This window comes from Gymnogyps californianus, chromosome 13 (genome assembly GCF_018139145.2).
Source record: "Gymnogyps californianus isolate 813 chromosome 13, ASM1813914v2, whole genome shotgun sequence".
In the NCBI taxonomy this organism is placed as follows: Eukaryota; Metazoa; Chordata; class Aves; order Accipitriformes; family Cathartidae; genus Gymnogyps; species Gymnogyps californianus.
This window is the reverse complement of record NC_059483.1, coordinates 22,747,647-22,774,793: the sequence shown is the minus strand read 5'-3', so window position 1 is coordinate 22,774,793 and position 27,147 is coordinate 22,747,647. Positions and strand designations below refer to the sequence as shown.

Here is a 27,147-nt window from a genome sequence, read left to right as displayed (position 1 = left end):
CCTCTTTGACATGTGCAAATGAGAGAGTAATATAACGCCCATTTGGGGATGAAAGGCTAAACAATTGTTTTAAAGACACACTGTAGAAAATTATGCAGAGGTTTACAGATTCCCAGCTCAGAGATCAGTCACAGTGTTTTGAGCTTAGTTAAAAGAACTTTCAAGATACGGTCAAAAGAATGATTCCTTAACAGTAATCCTGATCTGAGCTCATCTGAGAAGTTGGGCTCCTCAGTTTGTGCCAATAACCGTGCATAATATTTTTTGCATCTAGAATTAAAAAAAAGTTAATCAGTGATTCACATTTAAAAATACTGAGCCAAAAAGGAGACCATCTTTAATGTGGGAGGGGAATGGGAGCTGCTGAACCTGGCAACAGCGCTGAAAGAAATACATCAACTACTCCCAAATGGTAGACATAATGGACTAGAAAATATTTTTTTAGTAGCATTTAGTTCCTTCCATAGAAGGGGAGTGAAACCCCTCTGCACATCAATATCTGGACTTAACAATTACTTGGAGAGATCTCCAAAGTATGAGGGGGAGAGGTTGTGTGTGCATGTGCATGTAACATAAGTAATTGAAACATGGTGTCTAATGAAAAAGGGTACCTGGATTTGCAAGCGAGGAGAAATGACTTTTGAATCACTGGAGTATTATGAAAATTGCATGGACTTATACAAAAATGCTGCCAGAAAAATGGTGGGTTTAATTGTAGTACTAAACATACTGATTTGTCATGGATGTTTTGTGTTTGTGAATAATATGGATCCAGTGAAGACTAATCAGAACAGAAATTAAATATTGGGAAAAAAATTGAAATAAAACTAGTTATTCATCTTGTTCAGTCTTTTTAAAGTAAGCAATGCTTTTCATGTTTTGGAAGGAAAGGTTTGAAAATATCTAATGAGTATTCCAAAAGTATTGACATGTCATTTTCACTAGGTTAAATTGATAGCATTTATAATGTATTTATTTTGCATATTCTGTTAATTGGAAACACGGGCAGTTTTGAGTGTAATTACAAGAATGAAAATAGATTTGAATTTCTATTTAGAAAGTCTGAAGTGTTCTTGGTTTGAGGAAGACTCTGTACGTGGATATTCTATCAGAGAAACCTCTCTGAAGTGTATGGTCTGGGAGGCTCAGTTTTGCTTTGGTATCAGGCCTGGGTGAAATGATGCTACCTGCTTCTTATTCATGTAGAAAGCGATGCATGCCTGGAAGGGTGATGGCTACTTTTAGAATTTACTCCCAAAATAGGGCAACCTGCATTATACTTGGATTTCACTTCTCTGCAGTTGTCCCTACAGAGAAAGAATGACTGCACTATGCTGCATTAGAGTGCTATCTTGTCTGCTTTGACATAGGCACACCAATGCTAATGTGTGAAAACCAAAATTTAAACACACAAAAATTGCCAACACCTTAATTGTATATGACAGTATTCACATAGTCATGTTTTTGTCTGTATTTTTATGGTGGAATTTGCAAATGACTATTCAGTTCACTATTTGTGCAGTTGTTAGTGTGGAGTTTTGAGTTTTTACTTTCAAAAACAGTATACACTTTGAAAAATGTCTGAAAATTAAAGCTATTAAAAGAAATATTTTTTTTCTTATACTTTAACCTTGTTCTAACTTGCATCAAGTTACAAAGTAATTGTGTTCACCCTTTCACAGGTGGAAATGCTAGAACGGAAATATGGAGGCCGTCTCATAACTAGACATGCTGCTCGTACTATACAAACAGCTTTTCGCCAGTATCAGATGAACAAAAATTTTGAGCGTCTTAGAAGTTCTATGTCTGAAAATCGTATGTCAAGACGCATTGTACTGTCCAATATGAGAATGCAGTTTTCCTTTGAAGGACCTGAGAAAGTCCACAGCTCTTACTTTGAAGGAAAACAAGTTTCTGTTACAAATGATGGGTCAAAGCTGGGATCCCTGGCACAGTCTGAATGTGGTGACCTTGGAGAGTCAGCTACAATGAAGTCTCCAGCAGCATCTACTGATTTTGCTGATGCTATAACAGAACTGGAGGATGCTTTTTCCAGGCAAGTGAAATCCCTTGCAGAATCCATTGATGATGCACTGAATTGCCGTAGTCTACATTCTGATGAAGTCCAGACTCCGGATCAAGTCAGAAGTCGTGAACTGGAAAGGGATAGTTGTGCTCAAACTAAACCAGCAATTCACAGTGTGGATCACAGGAAGCTTGATGAGATGACAGCGTCATACAGTGATGTTACGTTATATATTGATGAGGAAGAGTTATCTCCACCCCTTCCACTTTCCCAGTCAGTAGACAGACCGTCCAGCACAGAATCTGATTTGAGGCTCCGATCCGTGAACTCTTCTCAAGAGTACTGGTCCATGACCCACAAAGATGATAAGATAGACACTGATACGAGCTGCAGGAGTACCCCGTCACTGGAATGTCAGGAACAGAGGATGAGAATGGATCATCTACCATTGCTAACTATAGAGCCACCCAGTGACAGTTCAGTGGACTTGAGCGATCGCTCAGAGAGAGGTTCATTAAAGAGACAAAATGCATATGACAGAGGGATCACTAGTCAACAAGGAAGCCCAAAACACGTCCCTCACAGTATTCCTGCCAAGATTATATCCCGAGAGGAACAGGAGGCAAGACATAGGGCTAGGCCTATAGATAGTCATTTAGCTATCAATGGCACAGCAAACAGGCAAAGCAAATCAGAGTCTGATTATTCTGATGGAGACAATGACAGCATCAACAGCACTTCCAACTCTAATGATACAATAAATTGCAGCTCAGAATCTTCTTCTAGAGACAGCCTAAGGGAGCAAACCTTGAGCAAACAAACATACCACAAAGAAACTCGCAACAGCTGGGATTCCCCTGCCTTCAGTAACGATGTTATCAGGAAACGCCATTATAGGATTGGACTGAATCTTTTTAACAAGTAAGTACAGCATTTCCTCCTTTTCTCTCTGAGTTTGGTAGAAACATAGCCACTGAACCAGGAATATTTTTCTTGTATCAGATAAGTAAAACTGGGGTCTGATACTGACTTTTCAGTGAAAAAATAAGCTGCTTGTGGCGGCTGTTCATGTTAGAGTACTTACGAGTTGACGTCTTCATAGTTAAACAGCTTCAGGGGAGAAGAAAAAATACAATTATGTGTATATATGTGTTAGTAAACTATTGAAGAAGATGGATCAGATTCCTTTCTTGTTGAAAAATATGGTGGCTTAATCCTGATCCATTTTTGGTGTTATAACAAATTCAGATTTCTTCCTGCCCTGATCACGTAGGTATTGTAAAACTTGTCATATGGGAATTAGAAATAGCAAGCAATGTAAGACGAGCTTCCTGTTTAACACAGGCAGGGCCTGGAATTTGGTCAGTAGACTTAATCAAAACTTTGATACTAAAAAACCAATGCGCTGAATATTTTTATGCTAGATAAATATTTGTTACTTATCATGTAATTATCATAAAATTTGTATTTCTGCCTATGACTGTTAATTTTCCCATGTATGGAGTTGTTTAAAATTTCTGTAAAATAACTTTATCAAGTTTCTTTGTTTTATTGAAATACTTTCTTCTTTGGACACTCCCATGTGGCTGTAGAAAACCATGAATATTACGAAAAAGGGTAACAAATAATATACTACTCTAAACTCTGTATTCACATTATTGGAGTTACACAGTTCTCGTTAGAACTATCATAACTTGAAGATAAGAACAGCTAGGTGGTTGGCATTAGAATTCCTAGTTTTTCTTCACTGCTTAGTTAATGCCTAGTGTGCCAATTTCCCTGCCCTAGAATGGGTATAATTTACTTAAACCTTTTCTGGTACTAGTGCTTATAAAGTGCCTCAGAACATTTAGATGAAAGATGCCAAGTGCTGGAATTTGTACCTATTTTTCTTTAAAACGCTGTTGGCAGCTCACAGTGTTTGTGTAAGTTTTTGAAATTTTCTACAGAGTACTTCAGGATTTCTCTATGAAAATTTTGTAGCTTCTGAAGAGCTAATAGATATTTTAGTGGGCTGCCATAGACCTTGCTTCACAGTCTCCTACAGCTTGAGTGAGTTCAGCCCTCCTTTTCAGCTAGCAGTGCTGTGATTTGTTTTGTTTGGATTCATAGGTCAGTGGTTCATCATATAATAATACGTCGTAACATTGCAGATAATTAAAGCTTTTTGATGCCATCACGTGAGGCTGTGCATTACAATACTAAGTATGGATCAGCCAGGTTTGGCTGTAAAAACTTTCAGGTTTGTTTTTTTATCTTTGTAAAAAGTTAATAGGCCTTTACAGACACTTTTAACCAGTTGGAAGTATGTAAGTCATAGGATCTCTGCAGCTTTTACTGCTCATGAAGTAGACTGGGTAGGAAGATAGATCAATTTGCTTTTTTTAGAAGGTTTGAAAACATTAACATCCTTGGGGGGGCGTGAGGACGAAGGTGCTGGTACTGTTTGGCTGATATTTAAAAGACTTAGTGTTTGCTCAGTTTCTTGCACAGTAATTAAACCTTAAGCAGTCAATGATCAGTGAATTTCGGGCTTGATAATACAGTCTTTTGAGTCAATTGCAGAAGGGTGTAAGAAAAAAGGTGAATGGAAAAAGTGCTCAAGCGGCATGCAGCAATGAATGAGAGCGTTGGAAATTGTCAGATGCTTCTAGTGCCATGCCATATCAGTAGGAGGCTGAAAGTGAAAAATAAACATCAGGAATAGAGAAGAATAGACACTGTTATTTGAAACACATCTAAGTGATCTTGCTGCATGGACTTGAACAGAGATAAACCTTTTTTATATATTGGCTGGTTGTAAGATGACTTGCAGTTTCTTAGCAGTGAGTTCTAAAAGAGAGCACTGTACAGAACTCCAGGCAGCACCTCTGTGCGTGATCTTTTGCTGTGTGTGTTTTCGTTCCCCCACCGCATTTTATCTCCAGTATTGATACAGAACTGAAGATTCTCATTACCTTCTGCTGAGTCACTCTGATTCTATTGATAGCTCTGGCAGTCCCCGAGTATCCCATGTATCTTGGTTTTGATTATGGCTCTTCAAGTCCGCAGATTGTGACATTTTCATTAATAGCCTTATTTCCCCTCTGTGCAATGTCAGGTATTGAACCATCATAGAGTGTGATGGTGCATGAATCTGTAAACTCTTTTGAAGAGGGAGCTGGGAAACTTCCAAAGCTTTATTCTTTAAAAAGTTCAGAAGGAGACTCTTAAGAGTGTATCAGGTGGGATTGCAAATTGCATTTCGTGAGGTAAGTGAAGGGGTAGAGATTGTGTTCAGGCACTCACCAGGATTTACGAGTGGTGATTTCTTCAAGATGAAGAATCCTTTTTCCTTTTAGATATGTGCTGTACAGGTGCATTAGTTTCAGTTAACTTCTGAGCTTTATACTCATTGTTCTCAGCACATGAAGTATGTCATAGCATCTTGTGTGTCCAGATGTTTTTTGAAAAGAAAGCCACGTCCTAGATGTCAGCTTCCTTGGCGAAGGCTGCTATTTCACATGCAGAACAGCGTAAAGGAGGATTGCCCAACCTGGTTAGACATGGGCCAGGAAGGGGGTCTGCAGGTCAGATGGACTTTCTGCAAATCAGTCCTGTCTTCGCAGTTTCCCATTCATGACATGGCAAAAATGCAGCTGCCCAGCATGTCATATGAGCAAGGGTCTGCCTACACATTCAGTCCCATGTTGCAAACTGCTTGTGCTTCCTATCATGTGACCAGATGTACACCCGTGATGTGATGGGATATATTTTTTAGTCTACTCTCCAGTGTTCAAGTCAGTGCAGCAGAATCACTTAGATGTCTTTTGACCACGTGATCTTCCATGACACATTTATGATCATAAAATGAGGGAGTAGTACCAGTCTTGGCAGCAAGCTCCTGAGAGGATGTGTGCTCCACCCATGCGGAAGGACTGTGCGCAGAACTGAAAGAAGTGGCTTTGAAGTTACCTATTACAAGAAGTCAAGTTTTTTTCCAAATGTCTGCATCTACCAGAGGAAATTTTAGGGATGTCTTTTACAAGAAGTTCATGTTAATTTCATTGCATCTTTGAAAACTTCCTTGCAAATTAAGATCCCAAACCTTAATTAACAAATAATAATGCCATTTCTTGCTGGTACCTGAGGCTTGGCTGAAATGCAAAGAATTTAGAACCTTAAAGAAGTGCATGAATTGTAGTAAATACTTCTGCTTTGTTCACTAGGAGTGTTGAAAGAATGAAGTTTTTTAAAAGCATGGAGAGTCACTATCCTCACAGTTGAAATTTCAACAGATGCTTTATAATTTTTCTGGCTTTCCTATTACAATAATAATTTTCAGAAGCCAAAGTGCAGTTTTCTTACCAGAAGCCCTTTATTAGAATAGCCGGTTATGGGTGGAGTAAAAGTTGAGCACAACTGGTGGTCTGATTCACTTAATCACTATTATATGCAAAACATGAGTAGCACAAAGGTCCTTGGAGAAGGGAGAACACAGGACAGTAGAGAAAAAACTATAGGTAATTGAAAACCATTTTTCAAGGAGTTTTATCACTTGATCATAGAATTTGTTTCAAACTATGACTTGGCGCTCAATTTGGAACCTTAGTGTTGATTAAAGTAGTATACTTTTTAAAAGATGTTTTGTGGTATCCACTATACTAGAACATAAACTATCACCCAAATGGAATGATTTCTGCCAAAGAAATTGCAACTAAGTAACAGCTTCTGTATGTTCTCCTATTTTTGAATGGCAGTAGTGATTTCACCCTGTCAATAGGCTGTCAGATTGTGTGTTACCATTCATCGCCTTCCTAAAGGAAGGATTGCAGGTGCATGCCCGGCGTGCAAGGGCTCGCAGGGAAGCTTGGTGAGGCCAGCTGTGTTGAATTACGCGTTTTCTTCAGTGTAGTTTGAAAGGGATGTAGTCAGGGAGAAATTACACTAGAAACCATTCCTCCCTTACAGGCAGAAGGAAAACACTACCTAGAAAGGTTTATTTTGCAGGCTCCAAACCCTGCCAATGCAAATCCAGCCTTTGAGACTGGTTTGCTTATAAACAAGGCTTCAAGAGGCCTTTTGACTGCTGCTTTTTAAAAAAAAAAAAAAAAAGTAAAAAAAAAAGTAAAAAGGGCTGTGATTTTCTTCTCATGTTTGTTTTGACTACAGGCTGGAAATACCAGGTTTACCAGTTATTGCAGCCCAATCTGGTAGGATTTTCAGGTTCCATTCTGCTACTGGTGCACTGATGGTTCTAACAGATTAAACAGGACCGAATGGTTTAACCTCAGTAGTCTGAGGAAACATGTCCTGCCCTTGGGTCAACTTTGCAGTCGGTAGTAGCAGACTGTAATTCTGTGCAGAGCTGTGCATGTGTAGGAAGAAGTATATTGCCATATTCCCTTCTCTTGTGCCACCATGGTGGTAGCAGTAACTCTGGCTCCTTGCCAAGTATTTGTGGCTACCAGGTACGTCGTTTGATAACACTGCCCTCAATTACTGTCTCTTCAAACTGCAGTGACACACCCAACTGGGCCATGTCAAATAGAGTGCAGTGTAGTGATTATTTGGCATTCTCTTGGGCAGGGGGTACAAACACTTTCTGTATTAATAAAGTATTTTAAACAAAACTTGAACAACATTAGGGTGGTTTGAAAATTTGATGCGACTGTGCCTAGTATAAAATATGGGAGGTAAAAGTTTTTTTCTCAGACTCGTTTGTTAATCTAGCAGAGACTAGAGTCATATTTAGTATTTCCTTTGGGATATCAGATATCTGTTAAATGTCCTCTCATCTGGCAGCGTTCCTATGGCATTGTGATTTCTTGCCACGGGAGGTGGTCTTGCTGGTGCCAATTTGTGATACTGCTGGTGAAGAGAGACTGTGAAGTACAGCTCGTGGGCCATTTCCTCCATGCTGCTCTGCTTTTTATGCTGTGGCATAATTTTGTTGAGGACTCTTTTTGTGTAGTGTTTTGTTGAAGGCTTTACAGCCTAATCTTACACGTACATCTTGGAGGTAAATGAACATAACACCAATTTACATTGCTAGGACAGAGGCTAGGCTATAAATATTTTTACAATAAGTTTCCCCAGATGCCTTTCAACCCTCAGCCCCCCCTTTTTGTCCTCTTTTGCTTTCTGGAAAGGGTAGTGACGGAAAACTGTTCCCCATGTGTCCTCAGTCCATTACAGCATACTGTTTTGAAGAGTTTTCTGTAGCTTCCTTTACAACGGGCTATTGTCAAGGTTCCCACTATTCCAAAGTTCTCTCAAAGGTTTTACTGATAGAGCTAAAAAGGCATGAGTATCTGTTTGCATTATGCAGTGATGTATCATCTTTTGACCTGTAAGCCCTGAAAGCCCTACCGGCTTCATGTATTGCATGATGGGGATGATTTTATTCAAAATTTAAAAATCACTGTTGATATGAATTGGATACTAATTCCAGGAGCAGACTTTTTTAAACAAGTCTAGATTCCTTGGAATGTTAATCTAAGTATTTCTTTATTTTACTAACCAGATATGAAAGGAATTTGCTGAGTGCTGGTGGGATTATACCAAATACAAAATTGCAAATTACAATTTCTAGAGGAATTCTTGTTGGAAATCTGAGGCATATAATAATAACATTTGTGAGAAGGCACATTTTTCATTTTCCATGAAAGCAGCTTTAACTGTTCAACAGAGGTATGCTGTTTTCATCGTTTACATGTAGGCAGAGATTGAAGGTAATTTCGATTCCTAAGTACTGTTACATTCAGAAAGTACTGCAAACTTTTTCTCTATTTGAAATCCTTAAAAGTTGCCAGATGTTACTAATTTTTTTTAAAAAGAAGTTTCACAAGTAGCCATTAGTTTAAATATTGTAGCAAGTGTACTAATCTGATGTTCCTCCATTTACACCAATCACATGCCTAGTGAATTTCACTTAAGATGCTGAACGTACTTTCTGTATTGCTTTTAGTCAGGTCTCATGGCATCCATTCAGCATTCTAATATCTGGTCTGAAAACATGTAATTTTAGACTGTTCCCCTTAGAATTTTAAGGTGAAAGCTTATTGGAAACATTTCTAATGATTTTAGGCTTTTCAAGTGCAGATTGAGTAGGAGGGAGAAAGTGTAAATCAAACTAAGTTGGTTCTCTTTACCTTTGAACTAATTCTTTTATTTTGTCATCTGATCTCTAATATCTTTGCAAATCCTATATCTTCTGTGATTTTTTTTGAATGATTCAATAGAAAGAGGAAAGGGGAGACAAGAGGCTTGTTCAGGATTTCACAACGGAGCCATTTGCCATCCTCGTGTATATGCTGAGAGGGACTTTACAACTGTTGTTACAACATCTGGACTGCGGATTATTCAGCCACAGACAGTTCCAACTAAAATTAAAATCAAAGCACTCCATGTAGCTTGTCCTCTAACATGCCGAGGAGTTAGTAAGAAGAGAAGAATGTTCTTAGTATGACTCTCATTATTTCTAAAAACATTTAGCCCTGAGTGAGAACACCCAAAGAAGAAAAAAGCTCAGTGCGTTTTGCTTTGTTCTGTGTGTGTTTTATCTTTTCTCCCTGAGGACCCATTTTGCCTCCTTTTTTCCCAAAATGGGTGCTTTGATTAGCATACATTATGTCCTGCCCATAAAAAACAGCTGAAATGTATAACTGTGGGTTCAACCAATAGTATATTTAAGCGCCGGTTTCAAATATGGGCGCAAGGATTCCCTTTATTGCCATTAAAAGGGAGTATAAACTTTACCAAATGTTGAAAGCAAATCTAGCTTTTGAAAGGCTGCACTATGACCAGCAGTAGCTGTGTGCGAGTGTCCCTGGAACCGTGAAAGAGCCATTACCTCATCCTCTGCTGCCAGCTCCGCCTGCCCTTAAACATTCTGGGCACACGTCTCCCTCCCGCTGCTACGTGCCAGGAATGGGTAACTGGTTTGCTCTAACAATGCCTGGGTGCGTGCTCAGGTTACAGTCGGTTATTAGAAAATAACCCTATGAATGGAGGAATTTGATGGGGTGAGCAGCTCCCAGAGCATCTGATATGACTCTGGATGCCAGAATTTTAATTCCTCCCCCCACCCCGAAATCTCAAGTGACCAAATTTTGAGAGTGAAAAATGTGACCAGCTGCCTTTGCAGGAATACAGAGGACAGTTTGAATAGGGAGTTGGGGAGGCTGCATAGGAACCCTTGGAAGAAGAATTAAGGAAAAGAGAAGGGGGCACCAACTCTTTCCTCTTGTTTAACAATTCACATCTGTCTACTGAATTGGGGTTTGGTGGATCTGTAAATGAAAAATCTGGAGATCTTTAAACAGTATTTTTGCATTGCCAATCTTAAAGGTATCCCCTTTAAATTAAATGTGATTGTCAGTGTTTCCCATTTGCAGTTAGCAGAGTTGCAGAAATGGAAGCTGAAGTGCTTCTGTTATGTGTAACTGGGGTGAGGGTGTGGAAAGAGAATTTAGGGCAGGGACATTAGAAAACGTTAAGACAGGGACTTTTCCTCAATTTCAAGAACATACTCATCTTAATGTCTCATTCCTGACTACAGTTGCATAAACATGAAAGCAATACTCAGCCCTGGCAAATAGTTCTGAGAGAGCTGGCAGGTTTTTCATGTATCTTGTCTCAAAGTGGAGTGTATTTTGCTCTGCTGGCAGCTACAAACTCTTTTCCCTACTCTTTGAGAAATGCAGAGATGCAGTGGGGTCAGAGGAGGTGAGAAAATCCTCATAGAGGTTTTAAGTCCATTTATTTAACTAAAATATTTCCTTCTTTCTTGTGACGAAGGAAGGAGTGTGGAAAAAAAAAAAAAGGCTGTCCACTGCCAAGAGAGGGAATAATGAGGAGCTACAAAATCTGCTATAGCGTGATGACTCAGGATTGTTTTTACTAGCAAGGACATGTCCAGCTACTGCATTGCAACTGCTTGGGGTGTGCCTTATGATTCTCTTCACTGTGCTAACTGCTTTGTTCCTCAAGGCTGATGCTTCTCATAGAGAAAAATCCTATTTCTGAAATAGCTTTAAACTCTGTTTTTTCTCCTTTATTAGAATAACCCAGACTTTCTGCTTGGACCCTTTAGCTGCCTTTTGTACACTTTTTATGGTTTTGTAATCAGCTCTGATTCAGGCGATAGTTTTCAGACAAGCCTAAACATTCAGTAGCAGTAATAATATTTAATGTATAATTTCCTAGCACTTTACTAGGAAATGGTGACATAAAGAAACTGATTGATCAGACAGAAAGTAATGGTAGAACTGTTTCGGTCAGTTACCCAATTGTATGAAAACAGGTGTCTACAGAGTTTCCTCTCTTTATTTTGCTCCCCCACCAAATAGAACTGGGCACTGAGATCACTTCCTCATAAATGCTTTTGTTAGTGACATGAGTATAAATTAACTTTCACTGAATGGAGGTTACTCCAGGTAATTTGGTGTAATTGCAAGTAAGTTGTGACCTTCACATCTGTGGCGGTAGTTTTTTGGTTTGGTCTTGAATGAACCTGAGAAGATTAACATATCATAATGTAGTGAAGAGAAGTCATCCCCACTGTGGGGAAAACTGTTGGGCTCCTGCCCAAATAATGTGAATAACTATCTCCCCATTTCCATGAGATGCAGAGAAGCTGAGAGAAATGTGCTGTTTCTTGGCGTATTTTCCTAACCCAGGGACTCTTTCTTGTAATTACCAGAAGATGCAATTTACACCTAGTTCTTTCTCTTCATTAAACAGTTGTGTAACATGAGAAAGACACAGCTAAGGCTCCCCAGTTGGTTTCTCTAATTTTCTTCCTTTCAGTCCCCTTCTTGCCTTGCTGCATAGTTGAGTGAACTCTGACAAGTTGTTTTGGCACTAGTTTTGGTAGTATTTTAAGGATATTGGGTTTTTTCTTCTTTCCCAGAAAGTTTAAAACAGACATAGTGATTCTCTTAGCTTCATTGTGGCAGCAGTAGGATATTCAGCAAAAATTGAAGGAAGAAGTACAACCATAGAAACAAAATCTAGCTGTCTGCCAGACTAAGGAGAATGTTCAACTAGCTTGTTACTGCCAACTTGGCTATTTAAAAACATTTAACTTCTTAAATGATTCTAAAAGTCATAGATTGTTGCTATTAAAAAAGCCATCCCTGGATTTTAATGTTAAACTAATGCTTAGTTTTGTGACAACTGTAAATATTTTCAAAATGGGATCTCTAGTATCAAAGGCAAGGAAGATTTCCCCCCCCCCCCCCCCCCTCCTAACAGAGGCCTGACATCATAGTTGCATTAAATTCTCCACCCGCAACATGAAAAGATTTCTTTGGCAGCAGCACATTTGTGAACTGTTTCTGTTTGCAGTGTTGACAGCCTCTAAGAAATGTTTGTAGTTCTGGTTTGCTTGTTTTCTAGATTGTCTGAGCTTATGGTCCTTTCGGTGTAGCGCGCATGTGTGTGCCTAAATGTAGACAAGAAACCAAAAAGCATAGATGTGCCTTCAGAAATACTGAAGTTCTTTCTAGATGTTTCACCAAGCTTCTCATTTTCAGTCAGGCTAGTTTTATCCCCCTTGTCTCAGATGGCTGTAAGAACAGTACGTTTGTGGTTGTTTACATTGTGTGAGTAAATCCCTAGTTTACCTCAAAAGGTACTTTTGGCGTTGCTGGGTATTGGAAATCTAGACTTGGGCAAGCTGCTTTCTGTGCTCATTTGTTTATTAATGCTTCCATTTTACAGCTCTGTTATTGTGTGAGCATCTAAAAGGAAATATAAAGATTTAATGTGGTTTTGGATGCTTGTAAGCTTTACATGTTTAGCAAGTCAGAAATAGGGAAGGCTTTATACACCTTTGTACTGTGGTTTTGTTGAATGTTTCTTTTTGAGGTAGAGCTTGCTATTCTCTTCTCCTCTTGGCCAGCATGGACATAGGTACTTTATCCACACTGTGGCTTGGTTAGTACAACTGATTGTGCAGAACAAAAACAAAACAAAACAAAAAAAACCAAACCCACAAACACAAGACAACAAAACCCCTTTTTCTCCTAGTTCAGTTTGTCATGAAGTCCTAAACCAGCAATAGGAATGAGAGAAGAGACTGATGCCAGTGCTGGCACTGCCACTGAAGTGCTCACCTAACTACAGCACTTAAGTTTAATGTGTTTGTTTTGCAGTAAGACTGGCTGTACCAGTAAGTCTGGTAGATAACAGTAAATGCTAAGTTTGTGCTGATCTCTTTTCTTATCATCTAGAATCTGACTACAAGCTTTTCCTCTACCGAATTCACTTTTGAAATTCACTGCAGTGTTTTTGCAAAAACAGTATTTCCTACAATTTGAAAGATAACATTTTGAATATCCAGGTAATGCAAAGCCCTATTTCCCAAGTACCACTAACCTTTGGAATCTGGTGTTACTTTATCTCCAACAACAGCATAAGGTGGTGTATTTCTAACCTTTTGTGGCTTAAACAGCAATCTGTGTGTCTGTCCCTGCTCCTACACTACCTGCTGGGTTGTGTGAGCACAGTTGTTGACAGCTTTGGTGTGAACTGACTTGGGAAGCCGGTCAGCAGATGCTGTTATCCTTACCTTCTTCAAAGGAGGAACTGTTTCTGACTGTGGCTTTCCTGTTTTCTCAAACTCTGGCAGGTCTTGAGCACCTCTGAAAACAGAATTCAAGCAGAGGACATGTCAAGCCAGGGACTGGAATTATATGATTTTGACAGTCCATATTTAGTAATTCATGGGGCTTTAGGGCTGTTTTTTATCATTGGCAATCTAGATTTTCTGCAGCAGCTAGTTGGTGATCATCTTTGCAGGTTGATGGTATTTTCCCGTGGTGTAAACGATTGTAATAACATAGATCGTAATGTTGTCTGTCAGTGGTTCCTCCGACCAGGTGAAAGTTAATTGATACAAAAAAATGATGACACATTCAGAATTATAGATGTCTGGATCACTGTTCTCCTTACTAATTTGCTCATGACAGTAAAAATATTAGGAATGCAGTGTTTTTCTAGAGATACTGTGTGTCTTATATACATGTAGGTTTTAGTCTAATGAAAAAAAAAATTTTTTTTTCCCTATATATTCCTAACTTGGACAAGGGACACTTCTCTCAAGAATGTACCAACTTTGATATTATTACCCTATTTATTGTTCTTCTTTTCTCTTCTACCCCGTACTCCAAAGAGCAGCTCATTCTTAGGAGAGCCTCGTACATCACTTAACGTAAGCAAAACTCCTAAACATACTGACCTTTTTGTGACTTTTCCAGATTCAACCTGCATAGCTGTTAAAGCAAAAAAAACCCCAACTCCTCCTCAGCTTCACAAGCTGTAAGCCCCCAACAAACCAGCACTCTGAGATCTACACAAATGTCAGCAAGTTATATGAACTTCCACTGAATTTATGCTTTCAGTACTGCATGTAGAACTTGCTGAGTAAATAAGCCATCTCCTTCTAGTTAGTATTACGCCTAAGAAGGACAAGTGTAATACTGACTAGAGGAAACAGCAGTGATGTGCAGGGATTTACTATTGTCTTGGCTTTTGAGGGAATGGGGGTTTAGGGGGGTTGGGGGTTGGGGTTTTTTTGCTCTTTGTTTTTTTAACTGTTGTCTGTGTGTGATTTTGCACTCTTCATTCCTGCAATTTGCTTCCTTTTAAAGATGTCAGTTTCCAACAATTGCTGCAGGATCCAACCTGTTTTCAGAAACACACAAACACAACATTTGTGCTGGATATAACCAGTACTCTCTAAAGAGCGTACTTATTAAAATATACTGGTTTGATCTGTTATTTTGAAGTTTGCATTACTTTCTCCATCGATGTTTTTCCCCTAAAAGTCACTTTAAACCATCCTAAAGGTCTTGTTATTAATCAGTTTCTGGCAAATTCCTTAGCCCTTTATGCAACATCTGAGAATCTTACGTAAATATGGTTTTGCACGTCTTTTTGTTACTTGATTTTTTTTTTCCCCTTCCTTTCATTAGATTCCTTTTGTCTTGGTTGGTGGTTTAGGTTTGGTGGTTTTTTTGAGATAGAGGACATTTTTAAGCTTTACTTTGGAAGCAATCCTGTAAATATGAAAAGTTCTCTAAATATGTATATCATCAGCTATGTAAGGTGCTAGCTTTAGAGGGTGTATTTTGATATTAGTTAATGTATTCAAATCTGAAAATAAATGCTCTGCTCATGCAGCTTCCATAATTGCTATTTATAGACTTCTCATCTTCTCTGTTACTGGTAGGTGTAATTAACAAGCCATCACTGGCAATTCTCCTAATCACAAAAGGCTCTTAGTTGTAAGTACAAAATGGTCTACGCTCAATTCTGAGTAAGCAGAAATGAGGATAACTTATGTCAGATGTCCTATCTCATGTTAAATCCATGACCCTTTCCCGTCTCACTCCCTTCTACATCCAATCATACACTTTGGGAAAATCAGGGTTTGGTGAAAGTTTGTCCAATTTAAAACAGCTGCTTTTGCCAGCAGTAGAATCCCCGTTTGCTTGTGTTGTCTTTTAAATCCTGCCCTCCCAGAAACCCTGTCAGCTACCTCGTATTTTTTGCCTTTCATTGGGAAGGAGCAAATGAGTTTCCGGTAGTTTGCTGCTGGTCAACACCACAACCTACGTGTCCTCTTGCTGCATTTAAAAGGCAATTTGTTCATACTTAGTAATATTTGAAATTTGTGATGTTGGGGATGACTTAAATTTCCATGAATCTGTTTAGTTCTTCAATTTCTCTGAATTTGAAAAGAGGGAAAGTATTGCTTGTGTTTAAAGACAGAGAGGGAAGGCACCCTTGTGTACATTTTTCTCTAAACCTATTGTTAGCTTCACTTTTTAAGTAAAATTTCATTGGAGGTACACCACTTCAGAACACTCTTACAAAGTCAGTTTTCTATTAAGTATTTTTCCTGTTGAATAAGAGAATGTCACACCTGGTGTGGGGGTGGGAGGGAGCCTACAACAGCAATAAAACCCCCTGAACCTCTCTGGCTTGCAAGGTGATTAAAAAAAAATAGGGAGATTGTTCTTCCAGTAAACTGTTTGATAAAATGTAGTTCATATTAAATTCAATTTCTTGGTCAAGAGTGTTGAATGAATTCAGAGTTTCAGATTGTCAAAAATAGAACTATGAAAAAATTTTGTCAGCAAGCTAGACTTCCAGAACAGAAACCAAAATTAGCATTTATGAGCTGAATGGGAAGCTAGGGAGATACCCATTGGATAAGAAAATTTTTCTTCCTCTGATATTTAATACCCACATTTAGCCACAGAAACTTACTTTATTTAGAACTTTATTTGTGCACATTCCCATATAACCCTTAACCTTCAGAGCTCTCCTGTGAGCCAAATAATATTCATTTTGGTAATAGGAAAACTGAAAACATTGTCAGCTGCCTTGCTCAAGGAGTGATACCCTAACAACTACAGAGTGGTACCAGCTGCCTCCGGCTACTTGTCCTTTATGCCATCCTTTAGAAAATACTCTTATTGTAGACTGTCATTATTTGGGGTGAGGTACCAAAAGACCACGTGAATCTATAGTTCTGTCATTAAGAACAATTGTCCTGTTAATGTTTCCTCTAAGAAATCCTTTCTCCCTGTTGTAGTGATGACTATCGGAACCTTCAAAGAAAGATCAAAGTTACATTATGGAAAGTTACAGTTCTCATCTCAACACCTGTTAGAAATTCTCTAAAGAAGCCCTTTAATTTTTGAGTTCTTTATTTTTAGCAGTAGCTCTGTACCAGCTTCGTCTGGGTGCTTGGCTGTTGGCTGGGGCCAACCCACAAGTAGCTCTTCAGTTGAGGTCAGTCATATTCTCTAGGTTTACAGTTGTTTTTCTAGAACAGAACAACAAAGTTAACAGTTTTTAGAGGACAGATTTCAAAATAATATGACACCATTTTATTGATCTCGAGTTGGCAAATTCACTGGGTAGGGCCATGAATTAGAAAGAAACAAAGTTTCTTCACTGTGGAAATGACTTACAGGTTTGTTACTCTGAAGTTTATGCCACTGCTACCACAGTTTGATTTATCAAATAGGGAAAGAGTAGTCTTCATTCTTACAGTTCAGAGTTTTCAGGTACTATTTTCATATTATTCCAGTTCAGAGTTTACATTGCTTCCATGTTACAACTTTTGTAACAAATTGGACTACTTTCAAATAATCCTAGACTGCAAAACTTCCTGATGCTTCACTTCAGCATGAAGAAAGTATCAATGGGAAAAGAGCTTTTGGCTTCTAAAGTATTGCTAAATGGATTTTTAAGTCTGTTTTGGAGACTTACCTAGACTGGTTTGAAGGGTATTTGAATAAAGTGATTTCATATTGCTGAACCAGAAGCAGAGCTTCTTACATGAAAAAGCAGACCCTGACTTATGTAAAACTATACAACTACATAGGAACTGATGCAAAATAGATCTATATGTCACCTTTGTGATGATTTTAAATGTTCAGGCTTATGGGAGTGGTAAGAATTCGAGTTGTGGTTTAGTACAGTAAGTAACGATCCAGCATTTTCTATATCTCAAGTAAAGGGGATCTTTGGATCAAGTTGTGCTTGTTGATAGTGGTCTTTGTTTTCTGTTTTGACAGTTGCTGGAGAGGAGCTCTCCTGCGTTTGTATCACTCTGAATTTTATGGACAAATGTTGCTCACTAACAAGGGGGATGGAGAAAACTATTCCTGTTTTTGTTGGATGCTGTGAATTTAAATTCAGAAAGATTAAGGATTCTGAAATACAACTCAAAAGCGTATGAACGTAGCAGTTACGTTACAAGAAGAAGGGTACTTTTTGAGTATGAAGGAGATTCATTTTACAAGATTGTATTTAGACGATGACCGTATATATAATCTCATTTCAGATGAAAAGAGCCACAAAGCCTGAAGCAAGAAATTGAGATTTGAGAACTCCCTTTTGGTTAAATTATATATATTATATGTATATATGTTTATATGTATATTATATATATTATATTCCTCTGATCTATCTAACTTTTAATAGGATATTAAGTGTATAACAGTGTAATGTAAAAGAGTAGGAGAACTGAATGGTGATGTATTTAGTAATGTTATTTACAATTAAAAACCCTGAGGAAGGGTTATGGTTGTATGATCAACCTTGTATAAAAATAGTACGGTCACCTTGTCCTTTGAAATTGATTTTGCTTGCCTTAAAGGAAGTATCTTTCAGGTCATCCAGCATGCTGCAAATCATTCACTCTTACAGGTGTATAATTATAATATAATTCCTTACAAAATAAAGATGATGATGGAATTACTGGTTCTGTAAAGATATCCCTTTAATATCTTTAAAAGAAATTATAGTTGTCTGTTGTGTCACACTGCTGGAAGACGCAGTGCACAGTATGTGCTGTAAGGGGAATTTTACATCACTTTAAAATATAAGCAGCATTTGCCTTTATAAGCAGTAGATTTTATTGCCAGAAACCAATTCCATCCCAACCCTCCTCCCCAGCACACACTTCTTAATATGTTAAAATGAGTAGCTTCAGCTTGCTTTGTTTTGAGATCTGAAAATGGTTACAGCTAAATCTGGAGGTGAAGTATAAAGAGATGTAAAATACTGCAGAAACTATGAAGGTGCTTGTCTGAGGGAGGGAGATCTGGGGTAATGGGTGTGTTAAAGGACAAGAAAAAAAAGTCTAAATTAGATGGGAGCTCCACTGTTTTTAATTGCTTCTTTTTGCATGACTGACTTTGTTTTTTTCCCTTATTTTTTTTGTATTCTCAGCTTGCAAGTTATACCTCTTCAGATGTTTTTGTTCAATAAGTTTAACTTTTGACAGCAGTGGGGTGGGAGGTCGGGGTGTTCTTTGTTTCTTGTTTTTCAGCAGCAGCTTTTTAGTTCAGTTTCCGGAAGGTACGTCTCTCCCAGCAACAGGAGCATTTAGTAGCTGATGTTGGGCTTGTCTTTTGCATTGACAGTGTTTTGACTTTCATGCCTGAAGCTGTTTGCATACAAAGCTTCTCTTTGGAAAGGTTATGGAGCAGGGAAATGTGTAATAACATGCACAGATGTGTTTCAAAGCTAGTAAGCTGTTAACAGTGAACAGTGTGTTCTACAGGATGGTTACATTTATCCTGAAACTGTACTAGCCTATACTAGTAATGTGTTAGTCAAAAATGATCAGCAAAATTGTTGTAAAATTTTAATCAGATGTCTTCAGGTCCAGTGGAAGAAAATTAATAGTTTTGCATTCTCATTTCTCCTCAGAAAACCTGAAAAAGGAGTCCAGTACCTAATTGAGCGAGGTTTTGTGCCAGACACCCCAGTTGGTGTTGCCCACTTTCTCCTGCAAAGGAAAGGTCTCAGCAGACAGATGATTGGAGAATTTCTGGGAAATCGACAAAAACAGTTCAACCGGGATGTATTAGAGTGAGTATTGTGTGTGGGGAGGAGGTAAGCATATTTTGATGTTCAAGTAAGATGTTTCATCAAGCCAGAGGTAGTAATGGTTTCTGTTTTGTGCTTATCTCTGGATCTTGTTCTGAAGGAGTGGGAAAACAGACTCTAAGGGTTAAGAAAGAAAACATGCACATGAGCAAATATTTATTTCTTTGCTTTCCAACTGAGTTACTGTTTTTGTGATTGATCCAGCAAGATACTTACAAGGATTTATATTCCCTGTAGTCATGTACGTTTACTCTAAATTTATGTTTTAATTTCATTGACGTTAGAGTATGTTATTTCGAAGTCTTTTTCCTTCCTCAGGCTCTCTAATAATTTACTGAATGAAACAAAATAATATTATATGCAACATAAGGCTTCATCAGTAACAGAACATGAAAATAATTATTACAGCCAAATGGCTCAGATGTTAGATAAACAGGGATTTCAGCGTGTACAGGCATATGCTGACAAGATCTATACAAACTGTTCTTTTCCAAAAGATTAGATAAACAAAAACTGTTCTAAAAACCAAAGAAATTCAAAGCAGAATGTTAGACTTGTAGCAGCTTGGTCATAAATTTCTAAACCTTATATACAGAATAGACCAAAAAAGAAGTTGCTTTATTTTCAGAGGGTGTTCATTTACAACACGTATTCTTTTGGGGCTCTTTTTTTTTTTTTTTTCCCTTGTATCTGATATACTGACCTGTGAACATGAATACATCTTAGTCTGGTTTTGTTCAAGGAATTGTGTATAAAATTGTTAGATGTTTAACAAAACTGCTGAGAATGAAAGCAGAAAACCCCACATCTTACCCATTAAGGAAGACTAGGAAAAATTCTGACCACAGGTTTTAACCAGAGTGTAATAAAAGCTGTGCTGAAATTTCCATTGGTCTATAGATGCAGTCTTTCTTGAGGACTGAATGTTGATCCATAATATTGATACATCGCAAAAATTTTAAGGTTATGGTATCATGATACAAAGTCTCTGCCAACACCTTGTATTTTCTTTGCATATTTCTTACAGACTGCTCTCACTGGCTTCATACTGCAAAGATGTCGATCATGTTCTCTAAAGTCATCCTGATCTTACTATTATGCTGTCAGAACTTATGTATCTCAAATTGCAAGCTTGAACACTGTATTAATACAGCTAATGGCATGTGTACATATGCCATAGACTGCTTTTTAGAGGTCTTCTCTTTCTTTCCTGTGTCTTGTTAAAGGCTGCCTTCTTATAGTACAGTACCCAGCAGAAAACAATGAAAAGCCTCTGTACCGAAGCATGCAGCCAGCCTTACAATACAGAGTAATAGAATATGGCTTGATTTTGATGCAATCCCTATTCAGCATGAGTCATTACTAGCTAGTTGTAATGATCGTCTGGATTTTGCAATTATGAGTCAGACTAGGGTGAAGACTTTCCGAAGAGTGTGTATTTTCTAATTTTTTTAAAAGAAAACAGTACAGGTCCAGGACAAGATGATTTATAATCTTAGATGATGCATTTTGTGATCTTGAACAAATCGTTTGCCCTCACCATCTCAAACAGACTAACAGAATATGGGTAAGTAGAAGTGTGTGTCTGCTAAGCCAGATGCTGATGAGGTGTTAAGAGTAAGGTCATAATCACCTACTGTGGTGGTTTAACCCCAGCCAGCAGCTAAGCACCACGCAGCCAGTCACTCACTCCCCGCCCCCACCCAGTGGGATGGGGGAGAGAATCGGGAAAAAAAAAAACCTTGTGGGTTGAGATAAAGACAGTTTAATAGGACAGAAAGGAATGAAAAATAATGATAATGATAATAATAATAATATGACAATCGTAATACTAAAAGAATTAGACTGTACAAAGCAAGTGATGCACAATGCAGTTGCTCACCACTCGCTGACCGACGCCCAGTTAGTTCCCAAGCAGTGATCCGCCCCTCCCAGCCAACTCCCCCAGTTTATATACTGGGCATGATGTCATATGGTATGGAATAGCTCTTTGGCCAGTTTGGGTCAGCTGTCCTGGCTGTGTCCCCTCCCAACTTCTCGTGCCCCTCCAGCCTTCTTGCTGGCTGGGCATGAGAAGCTGAAAAATCCTTGACTTGGTATAAAGACTACTTAGCAACAACTAAAAAACATCAGTGTGTTATCAACATTATTTTCCTACTAAATCCAAAACACAGCACTGTACCAGCTACTAGGAAGAAAATTAGCTCTGTCCTAGCCGAAACCAGGACACCTGCCTACAAGCCCACAACAATCTTTTTATTGAAATTAATCTATTCTTAAATAAGATGTTTCAGCTATGCTTTGGGGCGAGGAACACTCTGTAAGTGGTGCAGTTCTCTTGATAGTGTTCTGAACCTTGCCTGCAAATAGGAACAAGGTATTTTTTCTTAAAAAGAGACAACAGAATAGCATTTCATCTTAAATATCACATTTACAGCTTGGAGGCAGATTTTGTTGAACTGATAATAACTCCAGGTTGTTATACAGAAAAGATATTTTAACAGATGATCCTTTTTCTTTTACACAATTAAATTTCAAGTGACTTGCTTTGATTTGTGTTCAAGTTTCCCAGATCCTGTAAATTAGGGTGTTTTAACTGTTTGAAATCTTCTTTTCACTGGAGCTTAGAAAATATTCGAGAGAGTAGCCTAAATTTTTGACCAAGAGCTGCATTCTGGGCCTACTGTAGTTGCTACCTGGTGGTAGCTCAAGTGTGAAGGCATTGTTTGGGTGGCATGGGGCTGGCATAGCTGGCACTGATGATGTTGTCCTGGCCAACATTTGGGGCACATCAGACACTCTTCCCAAAGCACTGCTGCTCTGCAGCAAGCCTCAGCTTTCTCTCTCTGCCTGACCAAGGAGTGCTTGATGTAATAGAGATGTAGCTGAGGATCTGACCTTCTACTGTGTCTTGACTTTGCGTTAGAAAACAAAAGTGCAGTCACTCAATAAAATAAAACCATCATAAAGAACACTGTTAAAAGTGAGAGGGAAAGCATGACATTCTGTTGCTCTGTATGGGACTCCATCATTTCAGTTCATTACACTACACAGTTATGTGCAAGAGCACAGGCAAGTGGTACAGTAGAGAACCAAGGCAGTTGTAGCTGTGCTGACCCAGCAAATGGTATGTTCCATTCTTGCTTAAGTTTTGTAGAGAGGTGGTAAGCAGGGGATGGTTCCCAGGAAGAAGTTTCAGTTATCTGCCTACCTAGAAGTGGTGAAGCCTAACTGCTTCTTGCTTTTACCTGCCTGGGACATGTAACTGTAATAGTGAAGATGCGGTCGTTCAGCACAAGCTTATTCACACAGAGTACATATGTACTCAGTCAGGTTCTCCCACAGTGACTAAAGTCCGTTTAATCATGTTCTCTTTATCATTATGATCATGATGTTATTATCAAGGATTATCATAACCATTATCATATGGTTAACAAAAACAAGTGTGTCTGATCTTTCTTACTTTCATGTTTTCATTTGCTGTAATGACCTAGCTGAAATAACTTGTTCCCTTTTTTGTCATTACACAGCCACTAGAAAAGTTTTGTTTACTATTTTGAAATATTTGCAGAAAAGTACTGGTTCTGGTTAAGAACACTGACCATGGTGGTATGTCTGCTGTCTCCATAGGTCATATAAAAGATTAAGACCCCTCCCCATTATGTTGTTGGCCAGCATGTTTCTGGAGGTCCTTAATTGCTCTAATTACTTCATTTTGACTCCAGCTTGTCTGCACATGTGCTTTACACCTTTGAAGGAGAAAAGAGCTTTTGAAAGTGTTACAGAACTTACAATAGGTGGGAAGACTGTGAACGTTATTGCAGAACTGATAATAAGTTTTTAGGTGTGGATTGGAAAGGGTGTGAGAAATGCAAGCCTGTTTTGTTTGTTCCCTTGCGCTTCGGCATAAAGGGAAAAATATTCAAGGCAAAGTGAATAAACTGCTTTGGTATTAATCTATGTTAGCTACAATGTTACTAGAAGGAAAATGTGAGCTACTCTAATTTATCATTGTATAGCTATACATTTAAGAAAAGGCTTTTAAAGCTGGATTGTGCTTTCTTTCTGTGGTTTCTGCATTACAGTGCTGTTACTTGCAGTGATTCATGTCTGGTTATTTAAAAACTAAAAGCTAAGTTTAAAGAAAGGAAATTTATAAGCTTCTGATCTTAAAGTAGTCTTTAAACAAAGTATTAGAATGACATAGTTCACATTGTTGATTATATTAAACCGGTTCCTTTTTTATTTTTTGTCAGCACTGTAATTTCAGAGCAAGAAAGTAATTATTGCTCCATAAATGTTAACTGAAAGACATGGCAAATGATGGGGAGATGAGAATTACAGTAATAGTAAGAAGAGAGTATCCAAACAAGATTTTTTTTTTTTCCTCCGTATGTAAGAACATTCCTAGACACAGAGCCATTTGGTACAGATTATTGTGCTTGCTGCAGGCTGTTTAACATATTATATTATGAACAGTATAAACTATTTATTATTCTTACAGGCATTGTAATAATTAATTGGCCTGGAAGCACAAACCCAATAAATATTCTTGGCGATGGTATGTCACTTACATTGGTTGGACATTTGTCATTCCAGCAGCTCTTCTGTTAAAAAAAAAAAAAAAAAAGGGCCTGCTTACATGTACACATTCTCATTGATCCAATCCTTCTGTCACAGCTTACCTACAATTATTGCAATTGCTGCTGAATGTTTCAAAAAACTCCATGAATCTCTACAAGAAATGGAAAATTGAAAGGTTTTTTTGGTCTCAAAGTCTTACCTTTGGTGTACTATGTTGTTAGCAATTAAAAGACACAATGGCAATATGTTTTTATCCTAGCTGTGTTGTGGATGAGATGGACTTCTCTACAATGGAACTGGATGAAGCACTCAGGAAATTTCAGGCTCATATCCGTGTTCAAGGAGAAGCCCAGAAAGTAGAACGGCTTATTGAAGCTTTTAGGTATGATGCTGAAATAAACTACTCAGTCACCAGAAACCGCGTGTTGTCTAACAGTCAAACTGGAGAACTGGGGAAGTTGAGTATATCTAAGTTACTTCCCTGCTTATTTGCAGTGTCCTTGTGAGCTGCATACAGTTGCAAATACAGCATGTCATTTGTGGTGCTTTTGCTAAGTATGAAATAGGAAGTTTTATTTGCTGGTGCTGTTCATGTATGTCATTTGTATTAACATTGCAGGGTTTCTTAATTAAAAGTTCTTTCTGGCATCAGTTGAAAAGATATTCGAGGATTTTTGAATGTCTCTAACAATGTATTTGGATGTAATAGTTTATATGAGTGGAATTACAAGACCATTTACATTTTAGAGTATATATGCTCTCAACCTTTCATTAAGCATTTCAACAATAGTGAAATAAAGAGCAATAACTTGTTAATAATAACACAAGCGTACTTTATCCAGGGCAGGATGAGATGTAAATCATCATGTGGCAGTAAGCTAAAATCAATGCTGTATTCTCACCTGGTGTCAATGGATATTACCGACTGAAAAAAATGAAATACTGAAGTTATTGTAGCTCAGAATCTATACTAAGAAGTGAAGGTACAGTGGTAGTAGAAAACAAAAGCCTTCCACATTCTAGGTCTGGCTTCTGAAAATATGTGGATAGAAAGCTAAATAGATGTATGGAACACGAGTAATAGCTTGCTCAGCCTCTGGAATGTAGCAGTTGGTTTATTTGGTGGAATTAGAATAGTAATTCATAGCTCTGACAGCTTCCTCTCTTTGCTTTTTTACAGCCAACGATACTGTATCTGCAATCCAGGTGTTGTGAGACAATTTAGAAATCCTGATACCATCTTCATTCTAGCTTTTGCCATCATACTGTTAAACACAGATATGTACAGTCCAAATGTGAAACCAGAACGCAAAATGAAGCTAGAAGATTTTGTCAAGAATCTAAGGGGTAAGCAAACTCTAACGATGAAGGTCGTGAAAGCTTTTCCCTGTAACTGTCACTGGAGGGACATGATGTATCTTCTGGGAAAAAGACAAAATAGAGGGCACGTGATTCTGATTTCACCTAACTTAAAACTACTGTCATTTTTACAGGCTTTAGTTATTTCTGGAATAGTGAAAACAGAATTAAGTGTATAGTATTTTGACATTTTTATCTTGTCTTTCTTGAGTGGATTGTTAGGTCCTTTTATTCCGCCATATATATATATATATATATATAGGAACAGAAATCACCATGTCATGATGAGAACTTTTGGAAATAAACTAAAGATTTAAAGTCATCGGGGGGGTGGGGGAAATCCCAACTCCAGAACCTTCCTGAAAGGTACATGGTAAATAGCACAGAAATTTCATTTTGATTTCTTCACTGGTATATTTTCTGATCAAGAAATTATTTGTCAGGCTATGGCACACCTAAGCTTGCCATTAGATTGCCAAAAAAATACGGATATTTTTTCAAATCTGTATCTCAGATCTTTCTATCCTTGTTTTTCTGGTGAAAAAGAACAGATATTTATGAAGTATCAGCTCAGCCAGTGCTCAGCTCTGCCTAACAGGAAGTAGTCACTGTAGAGCTGAGGAGGAAGATTGTGCATGAGGAGATGATACCTCCTGTTGTTCCTGGGCACTCAAGGAAGAATGGGTCAGACAGCATTTACCTTTTATCACAGAAGAGCACTCAGATGTTAGAGAAATAAAATGAGGCTGAAGTCCCCATCCCTTTTTCTCCTTTATGATAGTTTGTGCCCATAGGGAAAAAGCAGCTTTTACTCTAGTTCCATTACTATGTGTTTGTGCAAAGGCCAGCAAAATTGCCTGCTCAGTCATTGCAACCCTTTCCTCCTCCTACTCCCCCTGCTTTTAAGCACAGAATAAGCACAACTTAGTGCATAGTCTCTCTTCTTTTGGCAACAATGGATGTAGCAGCACGGTAGCAGAATAGGCCTGCTACTGCAGGCACCAGCAAGTACTGATGTATTGTTTAACAGCCATTTTCCAAGTGATATCTGGAAGCGGGCTGAATGGCAGAAAGACAGAATCAAGTTGCTTAATATATAAAAATAGAGTGGCGCATCTCAGATGCATGGCAGTCTGTATTTATGTGTGCATGTGGTACTTTCATTTTAGTACTAGTAAAAACAAAATACTTGTGGTGTTCTGGAATTTCAGATCTTGAAAATGAAAGTCCTGTTTGGTGATGTTATTGCCTTAGATTTATAAAAGACATTAATGAACAATCTAAGCTAAGCAGATGTTTTAGCTTAGCAAAATTTAAGTTAGTGTTGAGATTTTATCATAAAATCCACAAAGATTAAAAAAGGCCTGAGATTCATCTCTTAGCATAATACTACAGTTGTATTTGTTGTAAATAAAGTACATTCTCTCTGAGCTCCAGCCTGAATGCCAGCAATTTCTTATTATTGTAGGCATTTTTATAACAAGCTACCTTGCCTCTAACTTTAAATGACTGGATTGCAAAGGGTGGTCTATGGAAGACTTGCTCGTGTGGAACAGAACAGAGGCTGTTTTGCTTGCTTCTAGTTGCAAAGAAACTGTATTTTATCACAGAATATTTTATGTGAGCAGTTGTTCCACTAGGTGACAAAATATTCTGGTTTGGCTTCTGAATTGGGAGATAAGAGGTTATTGCTTTAAAACCTGTTTAAAAAATAGGCATGCATCTCCCTGTGCACAGGAAATCCAGCTTTAAGTCACTTACTGAAATTGGGCTCC

At 38.1% G+C, this 27,147-nt stretch overlaps 1 protein-coding gene across 8 annotated transcripts in view; it reads left to right on the top strand.

The window, feature by feature from the left end:
- The window catches only part of IQSEC1 (IQ motif and Sec7 domain ArfGEF 1), a 355,484-nt gene that overhangs the window by 307,090 nt on the left and 21,247 nt on the right, over positions 1-27,147 (top strand). For all 8 annotated transcript variants that reach the window (XM_050904510.1, XM_050904507.1, XM_050904509.1 and 5 more), the window contains 4 exons: positions 1,683-2,947; positions 19,250-19,411; positions 24,273-24,395; positions 25,194-25,360. In XM_050904510.1, the coding sequence (XP_050760467.1) occupies positions 1,683-2,947; positions 19,250-19,411; positions 24,273-24,395; positions 25,194-25,360 (1,717 nt within the window). The remainder of the gene's footprint in view (positions 1-1,682; positions 2,948-19,249; positions 19,412-24,272; positions 24,396-25,193; positions 25,361-27,147) is intronic.